The 18,405-nt window shown below is 41.1% G+C and overlaps 1 protein-coding gene across 3 annotated transcripts in view; it reads left to right on the top strand.

Moving 5' to 3' along the window:
• tjp2b (tight junction protein 2b (zona occludens 2)) overlaps positions 1-18,405 on the top strand; it is a 77,620-nt gene that overhangs the window by 13,781 nt on the left and 45,434 nt on the right. Inside the window, exon 1 of one of the 3 annotated variants that reach the window (XM_078249939.1) lies at positions 18,171-18,293. The exons of the other annotated variants lie outside the window; for them this stretch is intronic. Coding sequence (XP_078106065.1) covers positions 18,201-18,293 — 93 coding nt within the window. The 5' untranslated portion in view covers positions 18,171-18,200. Of the gene's footprint in view, positions 1-18,170; positions 18,294-18,405 lie in introns of those variants that run through there. 3 annotated transcript variants of the gene reach the window in all.

The following is an 18,405-nucleotide window of genomic DNA, read 5'->3' on the forward strand; positions in this document are numbered from 1 at the left end:
CAACGGTCTTTAAAACATCATCACTAGACCTTAGCGCCACATACAACAACAACAAAGCAGAATTCCATCCATTCTCGTAGTAATTCACGTAATGTTTTGCTCAACACAGACGGGGCTTTATTATACTCGGAACAGACCCCGCCTGTGTGTGTGTGTGTGTGTGTGTGTGTGTGTGTGTGTGTGTGTGTGTGTCGGCCGGCGAGCCACAGGACACGCTTGTAGAGTTTACCTCCGAAAAGACAGTTAACCACAGGTTCCCGTTAATCTTATGATGGACATGTGTTGTGATATTTAAACAAACGAACCGTCAACGGCAAAATAAAAGCCTCTTATTGACGAGAGCGGTCTGAGAGACCTCCAGCTCACAGCGAGGTGTCGGAGCAGGACTGGCCCAGCGACGAGCTAGAAGCCGGGGCAGGCGCTTGCTGGCTGTCTCCTCACTTCATAGAGCTTCTCAACTCCGAAAACTTTGAAGCAAATTGTCAATTCAGCATCAATTTTCGCAAGACTGCCTATATTCAAAATCTAAACAGTTAATTTCTCGCCTAAAAACGTTGTCAGAAGTGAATTTAATGATGAATAAGATGGTGAAAATTGTTAAAAATGTCCCGTTGTTGGTTGTTGCTCTGTTTGCAAGTTCCGAGTTGGCAGTGGGTGGGCCTTATAAGTTCAACCAATCAAGTCCACCTAGGAAAAAGGGAAAAAGACCCTGCTCTGGAGTAGGAGCTAAAAAAGTACGCTACAGCGGCCAGAGGAACTTAAAAATCCCCAAATTTTTCCTGTCGGAACACGACGAAAAAAGTGTTCTAGGAACGTTTAGTTCTAAGAACTGCAAAAATCCCTCCGGTCAGAAAGCCCCTATAACATTGAAACATTAAATGCATGTTCCAGGCCTACTCCGCTGCACTCGTTCTTCTGATTATGACAAGAGTGCCCAGGCGTCAGTGTGAATACAACGTTATTTCAGGACAATAGTGCCAAAACGAGAAAAAAAAAATATGAATCGATTTTTGGAATTCTATGAATCAATTTTGAATCCGTAGAGCTTGAATCTCGATTCAAATTTCAATCAATGTTTTTGCACACCCCTAATACAGTATATATGCTGCTCAAACTCTCCAAGAGCTGCGTGTCCTTCTGGGGAATGGTGTAGTCACTGTGGCTGCGTCCACTCTGTACTGCATGGACAAGCCTCCTTTAATACAGTAGGCATCACCACACCTGCATACGTTACTGTGTGTGTGTGTGTGTGTGTGTGTAATGTTAATACGGGACAGCTGTCTCATGTTGTTTTCCAGCTCATCCAGTTTAGAATTCAGCAATGCAATCAGCACCATAACACAGTACACAGACTGTAGTTGAAGGGAAGGCAGCCTACAGTAGTGCAGAAACATTGGCACAAAAACAGCAGTTGTAGCGTCTTGTGTACTTTTTATAGAGTCATCTCTGCACCACATAATGGTTCAGTAACAGTTGAAGTGATTCTGGAGTCGTGTTTAGGTACACATCTTTGAAAAGCCTTGACATGGTACACTGTGCTCTTTCAGCAGCCATGTTTACAGGTCAGCAGCTCTTCAATTTACGGAGTTGAAAGCGGCGTAGAAATCAAAGTCTCATCCTGTCGGGACAGGATGTTAATCTGAGAAATTAAACACTGTAATTACTGTGAAATAACAGGAAGGACGCTTTACAGAGTTTTTGAATGCACCATGTGTGTGTGTGTCTGTCTGTGTCTGTCTTTCTGTTGATCAATTAATTGTGAGTATGTGAGCCCAATACCGACTGAGAGCCGAGGTATACTTGATCCAAAGTATGGAAGACCTGCCATACTTTATAGTGGACTTTATAGGTGGAAATCCCTAAATATATTTTTTTAATGAATCCAATGATGTACAACCAATAGAGACACAGTGAATGTGGGGCTTCTAGGGCCCTGTTGGTAATCCAGCCTGGTGCAACAGTATGTGAACACATACAAGAAATGTGACATAGACATACAGCTAAAAAATGGACAACAAAGCTAAACAAGGTGCACACAAACATTTAACTATGTACAGACAAATATATGTAATAAAAAAAGTGCTTGTGTGTGAGAGATATCAGTGAAGTCTCTCAGACAGCCCTTCCATGAACATAAAAATGATGGAAGAAACAGAAACATGTCAGATGCTTTTTGAACAGAACCCTCTGGCACAACATGAAGTCATCTAAAACATAATTTAGGAAGCAGAGAGAGGTCAGTGTGTGAGGGGAGGAAGACAGAGGAAGCTGCTCTGAGGTCAGACACAGAACAATGGACAGACTCACTTCTGCTTCTAGAAAGCAGAGAGGGAAGAAAGAGCTGTATAGTTAAGTCAATTTTATTTATATTGCTTAATACCACACATTTGACTCCAGGGGCTTTACAGTCTGACCTTAGACTTGATTCAGATCAGGAAAACCTACCCCCAAAAACTTTTAACAGGGAGAAATGGAAGAAACCAACTGAGGAGGATCACTCTCCCAGGACAGGAAATAGATGGTGTGTGTACAGAACATAGTAAAATGACAGTATGGACACTCAGTATCAAGAACTGCCAGAAAGAAATCTCATCCAAGTGAGTAACAAGGTCTGGGGCCACAAGGGGCCTCAAATGAGTTGAATTTAATATTACGATTGGGGGTTAAATCAAAAATATATATATTGTATGTGTAGATTAAAGCAACACCACCAAATCAAATCATTTATCAGTACGTCTTTGGTAGACCGTGACCTGCTGTTTCTGAAGCCAGATTTGAGTCTCGTTACGTCTGTAGATCCAGCAGATGACAAATTCATTGGACCAGGATGCATAATATTATTAGTATTATTGTTATTATTATCAGAAAATGTTGGTGGCCTGTGCATGCAACAGTGTGATTACCTTTATATATTTAGTTTTGTAAAACATTTTGACATAGAAAAAGCACAGGTGTTACTATTAATTAACATATTAGGGAAAAAGAAAAACATCAGAATTTCTTACAAGTTAAGAAGAATGAAAAGTATAAATAGCAGCACTTAGCAACAACGTTAATACATTTCCTTTGGGAAACCCTGTGACCAAAGCAAAAAATATGAGTTATTGACCTCACTTTTCATTATCCTGAAATCTAGTTCCTGGACCGCTTGTGTTGTTAGCGAGACAGAAAGGGGTGTGTTTCACTAAGCTGGGTCAGGAGTTTGTAAATCCTGTTTGCGCTCACATCTTGAACATGCTCAATCTACAAGAATAGAGAATAGCCCTGCGTGTTGCTACATGATAGTAATCAAGGTGATCTCCAGTGATGATAATGTTTCATAGCTCTGTCCCTCTGTCTCACACACACACACACAACCACTGTCTCTCCTTCCCTCTGTCACGCCTATCTGATCTGGTCATGTTTCCTCTCTCCTTCTCCCTGCAGCTGTCCCTTCAACCTGCAGGATAACAGCCAAATTCCTGCAAATATCAACTAAGCCAGAAAATATAAACCACAAAATGTCTGCAGTAATTAGCCCACACCCTGAAATAATGTCTGATCAGGAATGTTTCACTGTCTAACCTCATCAGGCTCATGCAAACCTACGAAGGCTTAAATATGAAACAGTTGTGTACTCATTAATACACAATACAATACACAAACTGTTGTTACTTCAGACAATCAAATACTGCAGCACTCATTTAGACACCATGTGTCCCAGGTGTCTGGACACCTACCAAACACTGACAGTGGAGAATCCCAGAGGCCATAACTGTAGTTTACTGGTGACCTTCAGTATGTTCAACATCCCCTCTCTCCAAACCTGTCAGGTACTGTCACGTCTGCTTATCTAAGACCGGTTAGCAGGAAGTGCATGAAGGAACAAATATGTGAGTGCACACACACTGCACAGTTTGGTACCCGGTGTCCGTGCTCTCTCATCTGAAGTCCAATAGTCTCTAAAGGGAACATGTTTAGCTTTGTTTCCACGTGGACCGAGTGTTTTTGCTAATGTTTTGTCCAGACAATCTGTCCTTTGTTCAGTCTCTGTCATCACATAGTGCCCCCCCGAACACACACACACACACACACACACACACACACACACACTGTGATCAGTCCGAGATAGTTACCATGTGCATTATGATAATAATGATGAATGCATTCCTGAATATGAAGCAGGTCAGATGGCAGCATAATGAAGGCAGAATGAATGAGAAGACTAAACAAAGTGCAGAATGGTGATGTAAATAAAGAGCTGTGTGTGGTAGACAGAAGACAGTAGTGCTTCGTTGTCTGAACACAAGGACAGTGCTGTGAAGGGACAACACTCACTCCTTATTGGTGGACTGCTCCGAGCTAATACAATGAAGAACGGAACAAATGGCTGCTGCTAATCTCACTAAGGCTGAGACGATAGGCTTTTGTCCCGATACATGGGTGCTGATTGGATTTGTGTTGTGATTTTCATTTATTGTGATTCTAGAAGTATTGTTATTCGATAGTATTGGGATTATCTTTTTCTTCTTTAACAAAAACAAAAATTGAATGATACACTTCTAGAGACAATCTATCATGAGACATTACTAAGAAGAATGACATCACATGTCAGTCAGTCAGTCTGACATTTATTGACTTTGTAAAGAAGAACATAACACGGATCTTCTGTTAGAAACAGATCTGATGTAGTCGCTGTCGGTGGCACCGTATAAACAGAACATATTTAGGTCAATCACTGGTAAAAAATAAATACGTAAAAATATTGATTCTAGGGAAAAGAGTCGATTTAAAAAATTCTTGCAAAAAATCACGATACATAGGATTTTAGATTTTTCTTCCCACCCCTAAATCTCACCATGTTCTATTATCTCCTGGTTCCGTCATTGAGAGCAGGAGTGATCCAGTGCAGCGGCAGCAGATACAGCAGCAATAACCGCTGCAGCACTCTAAGCTGGGCAGTATTGATTTGTTAATTCTGATTATGTCTTCATTCTGTTCAAGCAGACATTGTTTTCCATTCATTTCAGTATAACGTAAAATTAGCAACCTAATGTTTTAGTGTATTTGAGTCACTGTGGTGTTCCCTTTCTCAAGTGGTCCAGTCTGCAGGCTGATTGTCACAGTCTACTGGAATGAATGGAAAGTATCCTGAGATTTAGTCAGCAGTAATGTAGAGCACAGATATTCAATGGGGGGGGGGGTCCATGACAGAGTTAGTGCAGGGGGGCCGCCAAGTTATGTTAAGAATGTGTTTTTGTTGTTGTTTTTTTTTAGTTTCTTTTTTCAAAAAATCAGATACGTCTGAAAATATACAATAATATGAATCCTACCTGTTATTAGCAAAGATAAATTGGCCCATTTGTGAAAAAACAACATTTAATTTACACATTGAAGATAAGCTTACTATAGATATGGTAGCCACTATGGTAGCCATACAGTTAAGCTTAAGGATTCACTGGTGTCTTCCACATGTATGTTTAACATTAAAACACAATATAAATAATATATAACCATTCATTTTCATCCATCTGGCCCAGTTTAACATGCAACTTAATTTCATACAGTATAGAGTATTTACAGTAGTAGTGGGTCCTTACTCCGTCTCTCTTTCAGTTTTAAGGGGTCCTTGGCCTAAAAATGTTGAAGACCCCTGATGTAAAGTATATGTGAGTGGCTGTAAAGCATGCCTAACCACTGCTGTGGTTCTTTAAATGAATGGAGATTGATGTCAGACTTTACCATGTTGAACCTGCTGATGAAGGGTTAAAACTAGAGATGGTCCCATACCATTTTTTGCTTCCCGATACCGATTCTGATACCTGAACTTGCGTATCGGCCGATACCGAGTATTGATCCGATACCAGTGTGTCATATATTTTATTATGTTTTAACAACTGTATACTACTATCCCTGTATGGATGTGATATGATTTCTATCTTTGTTGTCAGTCTGGCTCAGGTTAAACTCTTTGTGAAACATGAATGCCACAGAACGTTCTTTTATTCTCCAGTTTGACAGTCAGTTATAACGGAAAAAGAACATAAATAAACTACTTTAACGTAGATTTTCTTTAGGGCTTTATTACGTGGTATCGGATCGGTGCATAAACTCCAGTACTTCCCGATACCGATACCAGCGTTTTAGGCAGTATTGGAGCCAATACCGATACTGGTATCGGTATCGGAACATCTCTAGTTGAAAGCTATCTATATTCATATTTTCTACATGTCCATGCCTCTTAGTATGGTCATAAGACAGAGCTGTGAAGAAGAGTGCAGAAGGATATTTGACACATGGACTTGTATTGTGTTTTTTGTGTGTTATGCTAACACAGCTACAGCTCACTGCTGGCTGGAGGGAACTGGTTCCCATGACCTTGTTTGTGTGGGTTGGAGTGTGCACGTGTGGTTTGAGGTCAGAGTTGTGTGTAACGCCACAATATGTCCATTGTATGTAGTTGGACTTGGAGCAGCTGGGGCTGCTGGGATGCGGAGCGTCGGAGCGTCGGCTGCTGCCTCACACTGACCTTGATAACCCGGAGCTCAACCAACATTTTGAGGCTGATATTGATATTTGCGAGATTGAAGCATTTGATAGTAGTATATCTGCTTATAGAATATTTTTAGCTTAAACTATTGGCCATGCTGTTATAATGATCAGGCTCCTAATTTAGAGCATAACATACATGAAGTAGGGCTGGGCAATACATCGATATTATATCGATATATGAGGCTACATATCGTCTTCAGTTTTGGATATCGTAATATCTTAATATGACAAAGGTTTAGTGTTTTCCTGGTTCTAAAGGCTGCATTACAGTAAATAGCAATAATTTAATATGATAATTTATCATCTTTCAATGAAATCCTATATCAGGATAGTGTGATGTACAATTACTGTATGTTGTCTAAATTGATAATAACAAGCACATACTAACAACATTTTCTTAGAATATCTGTTGTGAAACATTTTGAGGGAATATCATTTGAAGAAATGCAGATACTAGAACCACAGAGATGGAATTGATATCAATATTCTCACGTGACTTTAAGTTTGACAGCAAAGCACAGTGTTTTTCAAAATGTCAGATAGCTGCTTGAACAGCGTTGCATAATAGTGGAGCTGTGTGCGCTGACCCTTCATTATTCCAGAGTTAGCGCCCTGCAGGACGACCCTGACCCTCACTTGCTCCCTGCAGCAGCTGTCAGGCCGCTTCACAGCCAGCTCAGGCAACGTGCACATCGGGCAAGGCATATTCTACTTTTTGAAGTTAGCTGTTTTTCATTCAGCACACTGCCAGTGCTTTAATGTCAGAGGGTTTTTATTGTTCAGAGCTGCTCTGTGCCTGCAGCTGCTTTCCACTTCAAAGCTCTCATTACACACACACACACACACACATACGCACGCACGCACACACACACGCACACATGCACAGGTCTGTGATGGTGTGTCTAGGTCTGTGTGGGTGTGGGTGGGTCTGTGTGGGCCTGTGTGGGTCTGGGTAGGTGTGGGTGTGTCTGTTTAGGTCTGTGTGGGTCGTTGTGGGTCTGTGTGGGTCTGGGTAGGTGTGGGTAGGTGTGGGTGGGTCTGTTTAGGTCTGTGTGGGTCGTTGTGGGCCTGTGTGGTCTGTGTGGGTGTATTTGGATTATAACATGCTGGCTGTTGAAGTGCTGCCTGACTGTAGTTTTGAGAGCGATCCGTCCTGAGGTTAACTGACTGTTGAATGCACCACTGCTTTAAATGTGAAAAGGGTCAGCCTTGCAGAACAGACATATTAATATGCAGTTCGGGTGCTTCTGTCTGAGAAATGGCTTGAATACAGATCTCATTGGAGTGGACAGTAAACTGCATTTAGGGAATATTTTAGCACTGATGCTCATCCAGTTACACGTGCACTGTAGACTCTGAGTTGTAGGGGGAAGTAGACAAGCTGCCATTCACTGCTTCTAAAACTGTGTAATGTTCCATCTGATGATAATAAATGACCAGTAACAGTAAACGAGACTAACGGTGTAAAAAAACGCTATTTTATACATAGTTTTTATTAAACTTTGCCCAGGTCCTTTTTTCCCCACAAAGTCACAAAATGATTTACAGCAGGTATAACGTCTCTACAGTCACACATTCTGACGGGTCACAGATTTCACCGTAACACCGGAAAAGCCTGTGCAGCCAGGTAAAAGGTAGCAGGAGATGTCTTTATATAGGCCTGCTTGTATTCTAATTTTTTTTTATAAATTAACTGCTGTAGTTATAGCTGATACCGGGCCAGGACCATCACAGAATGAAATGAAATTAAACAAAGAACTAAAAGCTGAAAGGGAAAAGGAAAGACAACGGGCGAAAACCCGTCAACCTTGGTCGGGCTTTCAACAGATGGAGACAATTACTGGATTGTAAATTATTCCAAACCCACCCTGAATTGGCCATCTTAGACAGGTATGTAATATGTCTATTTCATTCATAAAATAAATGTAATATGTGAGACATGGTTGTACGTCAATAGCATACATGAAATTACGGCTCCATTCCAATTGTTCCATTCCTACGTTCTTGTTAGTTTTTCCCATTCTGCATCATTCTGTAGCTCTCCCACCCAGCAGGGAGGCTGTGGTGCTTGAGAGTGCAACACAGAGATCAGCACCAGATTCCTCTAGGATTGTAAGAAACTCCCTCAAGTTTTTATAGTTAAGATCTTTGTTTATTTGAAATAAACACAAAACATCTCCCCACATTGCTGCTCATCCCAAAGGAGGAGTCCTAATGCTTTTGACCGTTGGACCTTCGTGTGGGAACATTGGAAGCGGTGCCTCAGGTCAAACTTTACATTGTTATGGCTCGAAGAATAAATCATTAGTATGTTCATATTGTGGCTGCAATGAACACCAGTCTTTAAGAGAAGCAGGTGGCACATGATTGGCTGAATGCATATACGGATTATGATGAATAGAACTGTAACAATTCCAAATGTTCCTTTTACAATAATTGTCTCAGAAATAATTGCAATTAACAATATAATTGTCTCTTTCAGTCAAATTCAAAAATATGTATTTATTACTTTCTCAAACCAATTAAAGTTTCCAAGATACATGTTTTGGTTATATCCCTGTCATGTGACCCAGATAATGTACTAACACAAGTACACACCCTATGACGTAAACCACGCCTCTTTATTATCGTATAGCACTTTTTCTAACTTTATTCCCCCCCCCCTTTTCATTTTTGTTGCTATGAACATGTATAGGGTCAGTGCCAACAACTAGCATAGCTTTAGCTCAACAGTCCGACCAATAATCACTTATATAATTACAATTTGGCATATCTAAACAAAATCAAAAAGTCAAACGCCTTAAGACCTTAGCTAATGTTAGCAATTAATTGCAGTAAAAAAAATGAAACCGCAATTTAAAAAAATGTCGACATTTCGATAAATGATGTAATAATTGTTACAGGCCTAATGATGAGTGCTATTGATCTGTGTGCTGCTGTGTCTATGGGCTATAATACACATGTCTGTGGTCTTATGGAGAGCACAACAGCTGGAAACATGACTGATGCTGTGATGTTACTTCCTCCACGTTGGCGTAAATAACCATCAGCTGAAATCACCAAAACCAGTGTTTAATTTGAGTGTATGCAAAGGTGTTGTGCACAGCGGCTTCATGTACGTGCTCTACAGTCGTTTTAGAGAGAGCTAACTTGCTGGTCACGTGAACATTCCCACTCTGATCCAGAGAGTCCTGTCTTCTATCTGATTCGTCTCTGCTGCCGCTGACTCGTCCTTCTCTCCACTCATGTGGGCTGGGAAGGTCAGTGGCTGGCAGAGGGAGTCCCCAGTGCCTCAGCCTCTCAGCCGCACTTTGAAGATGAAACTTCCATTTTAATGAAAGCCTTCTCTCCCACTCTCTTCCTCCCTCCTCTGGGACCGAGGCTGTGGTTTCAACCGCAAGAAAAATGATGAATCAGTCAGGGATTTGTCAATTATTACTTTGATTAATTTTGCTTTAGATATTCAACTTGTATTATGGAACATAAATCCATGCTGGACATCATGTGTGCAAAATTTAGATTTTTATCAAATGCACAGTTTTACTTTAAAGTGTCCATCAGTTTAAACAATAAAGACTTTTTTTTTTTTAAAGTGAAGATCCAAAGTTGACTGTCATAGGTAGCAAGTCCAAACAGAAGGAACTGACAATCCAGAGGTGAACAGGATTGGGGCAGGTACGACAGGCAGGAACAGATCAGGGTTCAGGGTTCCGGTTCGGGTTTCAGAGGCTGGAAATCAAAGGCTTGAAGCAACATTGAGAATGTGTCGGAGAGCGAGGTGGAGCTGGGCTGTGGGTGGATGTGGGAGTGGGGAGGGAGACCGGAGAGACAGTCTGAGGACCTCTGGTGGACGGATTGAGAATAGCAAGATTGTGACAGATCTGATAGAATATGCTGTCATATTGCTGTAGATGAAACTAGCCACCAGTAGAAAGTAGAAAGGAGTTAACATGAGCACAAGCTTAAACATCTACAGCAGTAAAATGCCACAGACACATTAATTCAGCAGGAATATGAATCCAGAAACATCAGAGAGAAGAGGAAAACACTGACAGGAACATTTTACTGCAGTATTGTACTGCCTACTTTAATTTAGTTGAAAATATATACATACTTTTACTTAAGTAAAGTTTTGAATGCAGGACTTTTGCTTTTAGTGGAGTATTTTCACAGTGTGGTATTAGTACTTTTACTGCATGAAGGATCTGAATACTTCTTCCTCCCACTATTGCTGACGTGCCAGCAATGACGAGAAGGACTGTGCAAGTAATCTCTAAATAATAGAAAGACAATTTTGGTATTTGTGTGTCAGAAAAAGCCAAATGTGTCCCGAGGGTGGCTGTGCTCTGTGTGGTACCATGACGACATCCCATGAATCTCGGTTGTAAAGTGTAGGACTAGGGTTTATCTTTCATCAGTCCAAGCTGACCTCAGACTCAGTTTAACATGCAGCTTAATGCAGAAGCTCTCATACAGGGAGTACTTTTACATGCACACTAATATTTCATTATTATTGTGAATATGACAATATTCCTTATTTGTTACGGGTCATGTAAACAGCATATTCCGTTTGGATATTGTGAATAAGGTCTTTTTCTAAATATAGCATTTTCCGATTAAGACGTGTGGGATAAACCAGTATTATTTAGAATCTGCGTCTCAATCAGGGTTTTTACTGCAGTTTGTGACAATTTACGGCCTCTTGCCTGTTTACGGCTGACACACTGCAGGTGATGTGGGCCCTCGCATTACCAACAAGTGTGAACAGTCCTTTGCTTGTGAACCAATATGCAATGCTCGGTTTTCTTCTGAGCCGTCATACGACCTGGTAGTAACTAGAGCTGGAACCATCCGTCAGTGGGAATGAAGGTTAGTTGTAAACCGAAAAGCCACAAACCTTGTTCTGTTGATTGGCTAATTGATTATTGACTGATCATCTCAGCACCACATTGTACAGTTGATGTATTAGCAAATAGTTTGGAAGGGGATTATTTGTATTTAGTACAGTCTTGAGACTTTTCTGGGAAAAAAACCTAAATAGTTTTATATTTTTGTTATGTACAGAGTTTATTTTTGTTTCCCCTTATTGCCTGATTGACTTTGGAGAACAATTTTCAAAAGCCAAAAGTCTTTGTTATTATTGTTCTCTGTGTGATTGCAATACATTTCTGTGAGATTTCAGTTTAGTCTTTTCTTTTGTCTTTATAGTCATATAACCATTTATATATCCATGTGACATCCCTGCAGCATGCATATCCAGATAGCCTGAAGATTTCTTGATTATGCATAACTTGTTACACATGGAGACCAGGTGAGCCAAAAGATGGGGAGAAATGGATTATACCTTGGAGGGTACAGTGTGTTTCATTATAAAGAACATGTTTTTGTTGACTCATGGCAGCATATTGTCCCTGGTTCACACACATCGTCTTCATTTGTCTCCTACAGTGTTGAGAGTTCATATTGTGCACCGGCGTGTTCCCTTACCTGCTTCCTTTCACTAATTCAGCCGGAGGTCTTGGGCATGTTAAGAAAGCTTACAGGTGTGCGTCTGACTCTGAATAAAGCTCAGCTGACTCAAACTCTGCCGACAGCCATCTTTTCTGATTTACGCTGTAGACGGAACTGAAGCACACTCTGAGCAGTCCTCCTCTTCTCTCCCAGCATGCACTACATGCCCAACGCTGTTTGTGGACAAGTGACGATGCCAGCCTCTCTTGTTCGACAGAGCGTAGTTGTTCTCATCCCATTAGCCTCCTCTCTGCGCCTCTCTGAGGAGCCTTGTTCTTTATTCATAATGGAAAAAGATAATGCCTGAAATATTTACAACAACAAGCAGAGGAAAGTGTTTCAATAAGAAATGAGGTAGAACAATTTCAGAAGTTGCTCTGAGCCTTTAAAGATAAGGTTGAAGAGGATGTGCAGAAATGGGGAGAGACAAAGTCAAAATGTCTGAAGGAAATGTGGACTCAGATTAACAGCGTTAACAGCGGAGGATTAGGCAGCGTAATCCAGAGTCCCAGGTGGAGGAATAAATGGTCAGGAGTAATGGAAGAATAGAACAAAACCTTTTGTTTCATTAAACAGTGGTCATTAAATCCTTTATTCTATAAATGTCCAAACTAATGAGCAGTGTCCAGCAGCCTTCCCACAACCAAACCGGAAAAATCCTCTTATTCTGAATCTCTTAAAGGACAATTCCAGCGCAAAACGAACCTAGGGGTTATTAACAGATGTGTACCCGCTCTGTCTCTCTGGGACATGTTTTCATGCTAATCAAATTAGTTTTTAGCTTGAAAGACGCTAGCGCGGACCGCCGATTAGCTTACAACGCTAGTATTCGGGGCACAGGGAACGTAAAAACAAATCACTATTTATACCACTAAAAAGGCTCAAAATATCACCAAACTTCAACGGTAGCATAATGAGGATCCCTACATGTTAACAGAAGCATTTAGAACTTTGTAAGTGTACAGACAGTTTATTGAAAAGATAGATTATAAAGACACTCGCGTTCATGTTTAGCTACATGCCGCCGCCGTCTTGGAAACCAGTCATGACTTACAGCTGGCGATGCAAACTAAAATCAAAAGTATCTAGCTCAATATATCTGAAATAATCACACTCTGCATAACTTGTCTAGTGTACTTACTCAGTGGATAACCATCCATCTGGTCCCTCCAGTCTGGGTTTCACGTACAGCCCTGTTTATCAGAGAGGGGAAATCTTCCGACTGTACAGAACACTGCGTCTCTTGGGCATCGCGACGCAACAGGTCCCACTCCGTGCAACACAGACACTCCTGTTGGGTGGAGTGGGTACACATCTGTTAATAACCCCTATGTTCGTTTTGCGCCGGAATTGTCCTTTAATGTAGCTGGGGTTGGAGACTGAGATCTGTGTTTACAGCACCGTAACTATACTGATTTATTAATACATCATGTGTCACTGGGTGGAACATGTAGCTAATACCAAAGTAGCACTGCAGGTCCTCACTGACACTTCATTAGCAGCTACTTACATGACCACTGTTTCCTGAAGCCTTCATGCTCTGCTTAATTAAAGTGATCAGCAGACTTCTGCTGGTGTCTGTAACCCTGCTGCTGTCATACCCTGTGATGGCACATTCACGCACAAATATTATTATATTCAATTATTATCTGATAATCAAAATGCATTCTCAACTCTCTATAGTGATCCCAAGATGACCTGTATTTTATAGTTAAAACCAATGAAATCTGAGATTGTTATACACTCACCTAAAGGATTATTAGGAACACCTGTTAAATTTCCCGTTAATGCAATTATCTAATCAACCAATCACATGGCAGCTGCTTCAATGAATTTAGGGGTGTGGTCCTGGTCAAGACAATCTCCTGAACTCCAAACTGAATGTGAGAATGGGAATGAAAGGTGATCTAAGCAACTTTGAGCGTGGCGTGGTTGTTGGTGCCAGACGGGCTGGTCTGAGTATTTCACAGTCTGCTCAGTTACTGGGATTTTCACGCACAACCATTTCTAGGGTTTACAAAGAATGGTCTGAAAAAGGAAAAACATCCATTGTGCAGCAGTCCTGGGGGGATGAAAATGCCTTGTTGATGCTAGAGGTCGGAGGAGAATGGGCCGACTGACTCCAGCTGATAGAAGATCAACTTTGACTCCAATAACCACTCGTTACATCTGAGGTATGCAGCAAAGCATTTGTGAAGCCACAACACGCACAACCTTGAGGTGGATGGGCTACACCAGCAGAAGACCCCACCGGGTACCACTCATCTCTACTAAAAATAGGAAAATGAGGCTACAATTTGCACAAGCTCACCAAAATTGGACAGTTGAAGACTGGAAAAATGTTGCCTGGTCTGAAGATTATCCATTAAGGAACAGCGTGTCCGTTCAACATGGCTCCTACACCCCTGGAACTTTGTACATCCATGCACAGATATGTGTGGTGGTGTGTTGAATGCCTGTGGACATACAGGCAAAGACAAAATGATTTCAGATTACGTTCAACCCTATATTCATAGTGTCCCACATTCATTCATTCAACTGTCCCAGAACATAATACTTCTGAAAGAATAAATTAAATCTTTATTTTGCACAATTAAAAGAAATGATATACAGTGTCTATATATATATATATATATATATATATATATATATATATATATATATATAGATATATAGATATATATAGATATATATAGATATATATATATATAGATATTGAGAGAGATATATATAGATATTGAGATATCTATATATATATATATATATATCTCAATCTCAGCTGTCAGCTGGGATCAGCTCCAGCTCTCCCAGCCCTGTCAGTATGGTTGGCTAGATGGATGGATGGATGGATGGATGTTTGGTTTGGGCAGGTTTTACTGTGTATGCTTTTCTGTGATGTCAGTGTTCTAAAAAGCCATACAGTATGGCTGCTCGAACTGATCAGCCCTAGTCATACAAACATACGTAAATTAAGCACATGAGTGTGTCTGCAGTGGAGGAGAGGAGAAGGGTATGTTTCAGATGCCGAATTACTGTATGTCTTCGTGGGCTTTTGATGCATGAATTATTGAGAGACCTACCTGAGTGCAGGCCATGATGCATCATCCATTTAAAAGGATCAGTGTGGGCCTGAGAGCCACCCAGTTGTCTTGTCTAGCTTTGAAAACATGAACCACTGGGTTGTTTTGCATGTTCTCATTTGGCTGCCCGGACCATGTTAACATCAAAAACCTGCTGGAGCACAGAGTAAGGTCACGGATACTGTGGAACCCACCGATCAACAATGTTCAGGTTACATAATAGCATGAAAATGTAGTGATAAATGCATGAGGTGTGTTCTATATTGATACCTGCTAGACTAGACTATAGAAGGAGCTCCAGCAGTGACAGTGACCCATGGTCAGGATCATTTCAACAGCATTCAGTGTGCATCTGAGCATATAATAATATTTTCTGTTTATACTGTACCAGACTACCTCATATCCGTTTCCAGCAAAACAAAGCGAAAGCAGAAAATCTGTTTTATGTTCTTCTTAAACGTTAAAGAAACGTTAAAACGTTAAAGTCAGTCGGACGTTTAAAATAAACGTCCGACTGACTACCATGTGATGTCATTCTTCTTAGAAAAATGTTAGTTTTTAGTAATGTCTCATGATATATTGTCTCTAAAAGTGTTTTTATTCAACTTTGGTTTTTGTTAAAGAAGGAAAAGAAAATCGCAATACTCAATACTATCTAATCCCAATACTTCTAGAATTGCAATCAATTACAAATCCAATCGGCGCCCATGTATCGGGAAAGAATCGAATCTGGACAAAAGCATATCGTTTCAGCACTAAAATGTATCGGTGGTTTTCAGCCATGTATTGCTGTTATAGATGTCTGTATTGTTAGTAAATGGAGGGCACTGATGTATGAGGGTTGCATAATTGTGGAGGAAATGAATGTGTGCGTGCGTGTGTGTCTTAGTATTAGCGCCTCAGAATGAGTGTACAGAGCTGGTTGCTCATGTACCACCGTGATTCATCCAGTGATTAGCATGCTAGCCAGCAGCGCTGCTTCCCTCGGCTGTTGTTCACAGCTGATGTGTCTAGCAGGCTAATTATCTTACACCGGGTAAACATCATGTAACTGCCACACTGAATATTCAGTAACTTCCACATATTTCAACCTTTTAGTTATTTTCCTGCACGCACTACTGCACCCAGAAGCCTCGCCACCTCCTATCAACCACGCTATATGAACAGCTCTAAAAGAACCACACCACTGCTTTTGCGTGTCTTATTTCATTGGGTACAAGCTGTATCATATTTTCCAAAGCACACAGTTGCCATGTCACTGTAACAACCCTGTCACTAGACTGAACATTTATATTGAACAATTCTGTATTAAATGAAAAGAGATTTAAACCATGGTCAGGGTTAGGCAACTGAAACACTTGGTTATGTTGTTGGACAACACAAACTGTCCCTTTGGCTACATGAGTGCACATGTCTTCCTGCTAGAGTGAGACTAATAGATCGGTGTAGTCCATGTTATCAGGCTAAACAATGTAGATTAGTATTGGCCTATATGTATGGTCGATAACAGAAAAGTCAAAGATATATGTGTTGTTATGTAGAAGAGTGTGTCAGCTATGAGGAAAATAAGGAGTAGGCTCGCATTGCCAGACCTTCCTCCACAGGGCTGCAAAGGAAGGTCTGGTTAGTCCACACAGCATTCCTGGATGGGAGAAAAACGTGCTCTGGTTTATTGGCATTTCTTTAAACCAATCACAATCGTCTTGGGCGGTGCTAAGCGCCGGACGGAGCCACGGTGCCTCTGCTAAATAGTCTCAGGAAGGAACTTGTTTTGGTGGAACATGTGTACGTTCAAAAGTAGTTTTAGTCGTGCAACAGAAAACTCAGATTGGACAGATAGTCTAGCTAGCTGTCTGGATTTACCCTGCAGAGATCTGAGGAGCAGTTAACCATAGTCCTCACAAATCCACCAGAGGTTAGCAGAATTTCCGGCAGCACCTGAACAATCCCGGAAGTGAAACCTCGTCGATATAGACTAGGAGTCAAGTGGTGCAGTTTAACATTTTATTATGCCAAATATGGAAGCATGCAGAAATCATCAGGGAGAGCACTTGACCATGAGGTAAGATGAAATTGCAAAGCTAACTAAACTGCCTCTCACCCCCAAAAAAAGGTACAACTGTGAGCCTAACTCCCTAGCAACAAAGACAAACAGGAGAAAAGGAATGTAACAAAAACTAGCAACAGGTAACACTAATGTAGAATAACAAGGTAAGGAAGGACTAAATCCTTAGAAAACAAAACTCTGGGTGTTAACAGGCAGCACAGATGGCCAAATGACTAAAGAGCAGCTCCTCAGCCTTTACAGATGGACTGATGGCCCCCACATTCACCAGCCAATGGCACAAGAGAGGGGGGAAGGGCTAGAGCTGAGGAGCAACACGTGTCTCAATCCTTTAAAGCAGCTAGAAAAGATATTGTTAATGTATCAAATGAGAATGTGAAAACTATGTTACAATGTGAAATGGTCTTCCGTAGTGAAGAAGCTCCAGAGAGTGATGAGCTCGGTGATGATCCGTTCTGTTTCTCTGTCAGCGCTCTCATAGCGCTTTAAAGATAGAAAACCTACCGGGGAGCCCTCATGTATGTCCCTCGGAATCATTTGACATAGCTTATTTTATACTCTGAGTTATGTGAAAGAACAACACAAGATAAATGTTACAAAGATATTAGACGATGTATTAAAACATATTTGCAGATTTGAAGTTATGAATTTGTTAGATTAGAAAATAATCTATGAACTACACATAAAACATTGTTCGTTGAGCTATCAATAAATACATAAACTATAATCATGAAAAAATAAATATTGTTTTATATCAGGAATAAATCTGAAAACTGTTCAGGGACCCCGCTCTGAGGATTACTGCTTTAGGGATTGAATACAGTTAGGCAACAGTTCCCACAAGTGTGGTGTAACATGTGAGTGTGTTTGAGTGAGAGAGAGAGAGAGAGGCAGAGGAAGAGCACCAGGGTTAGTGTGCAGAGCGACAGACGGAGGGAGGAGGGAGGACAGGCTCAGGGCTCACTCTGGCCTTTCTCTCCCTTTGAACCTGTGGATCCCGCTCCTACCTGGCCATGTCATCCGGCCTGTGCAGGAAGTGGAGGAGCATGGTTCGAGTGCTCAGGACTCTCCGCGGGACGGGATCAGCAGGAGGTGGAGGCGGCGCTGTGAGTCAGAGTTATTTTTAGCCCCCCCCAGGGTGTAGCTAATCCTCCGCTGCTCAGGCTTATCCCGATTGGATGTAGGAAACAGAGGCAGGGTGGATAAGTGCCTTCTCCT

The sequence above is a fragment of the Sander vitreus genome, chromosome 5 (genome assembly GCF_031162955.1).
Source record: "Sander vitreus isolate 19-12246 chromosome 5, sanVit1, whole genome shotgun sequence".
Classification (NCBI taxonomy): Eukaryota; Metazoa; Chordata; class Actinopteri; order Perciformes; family Percidae; genus Sander; species Sander vitreus.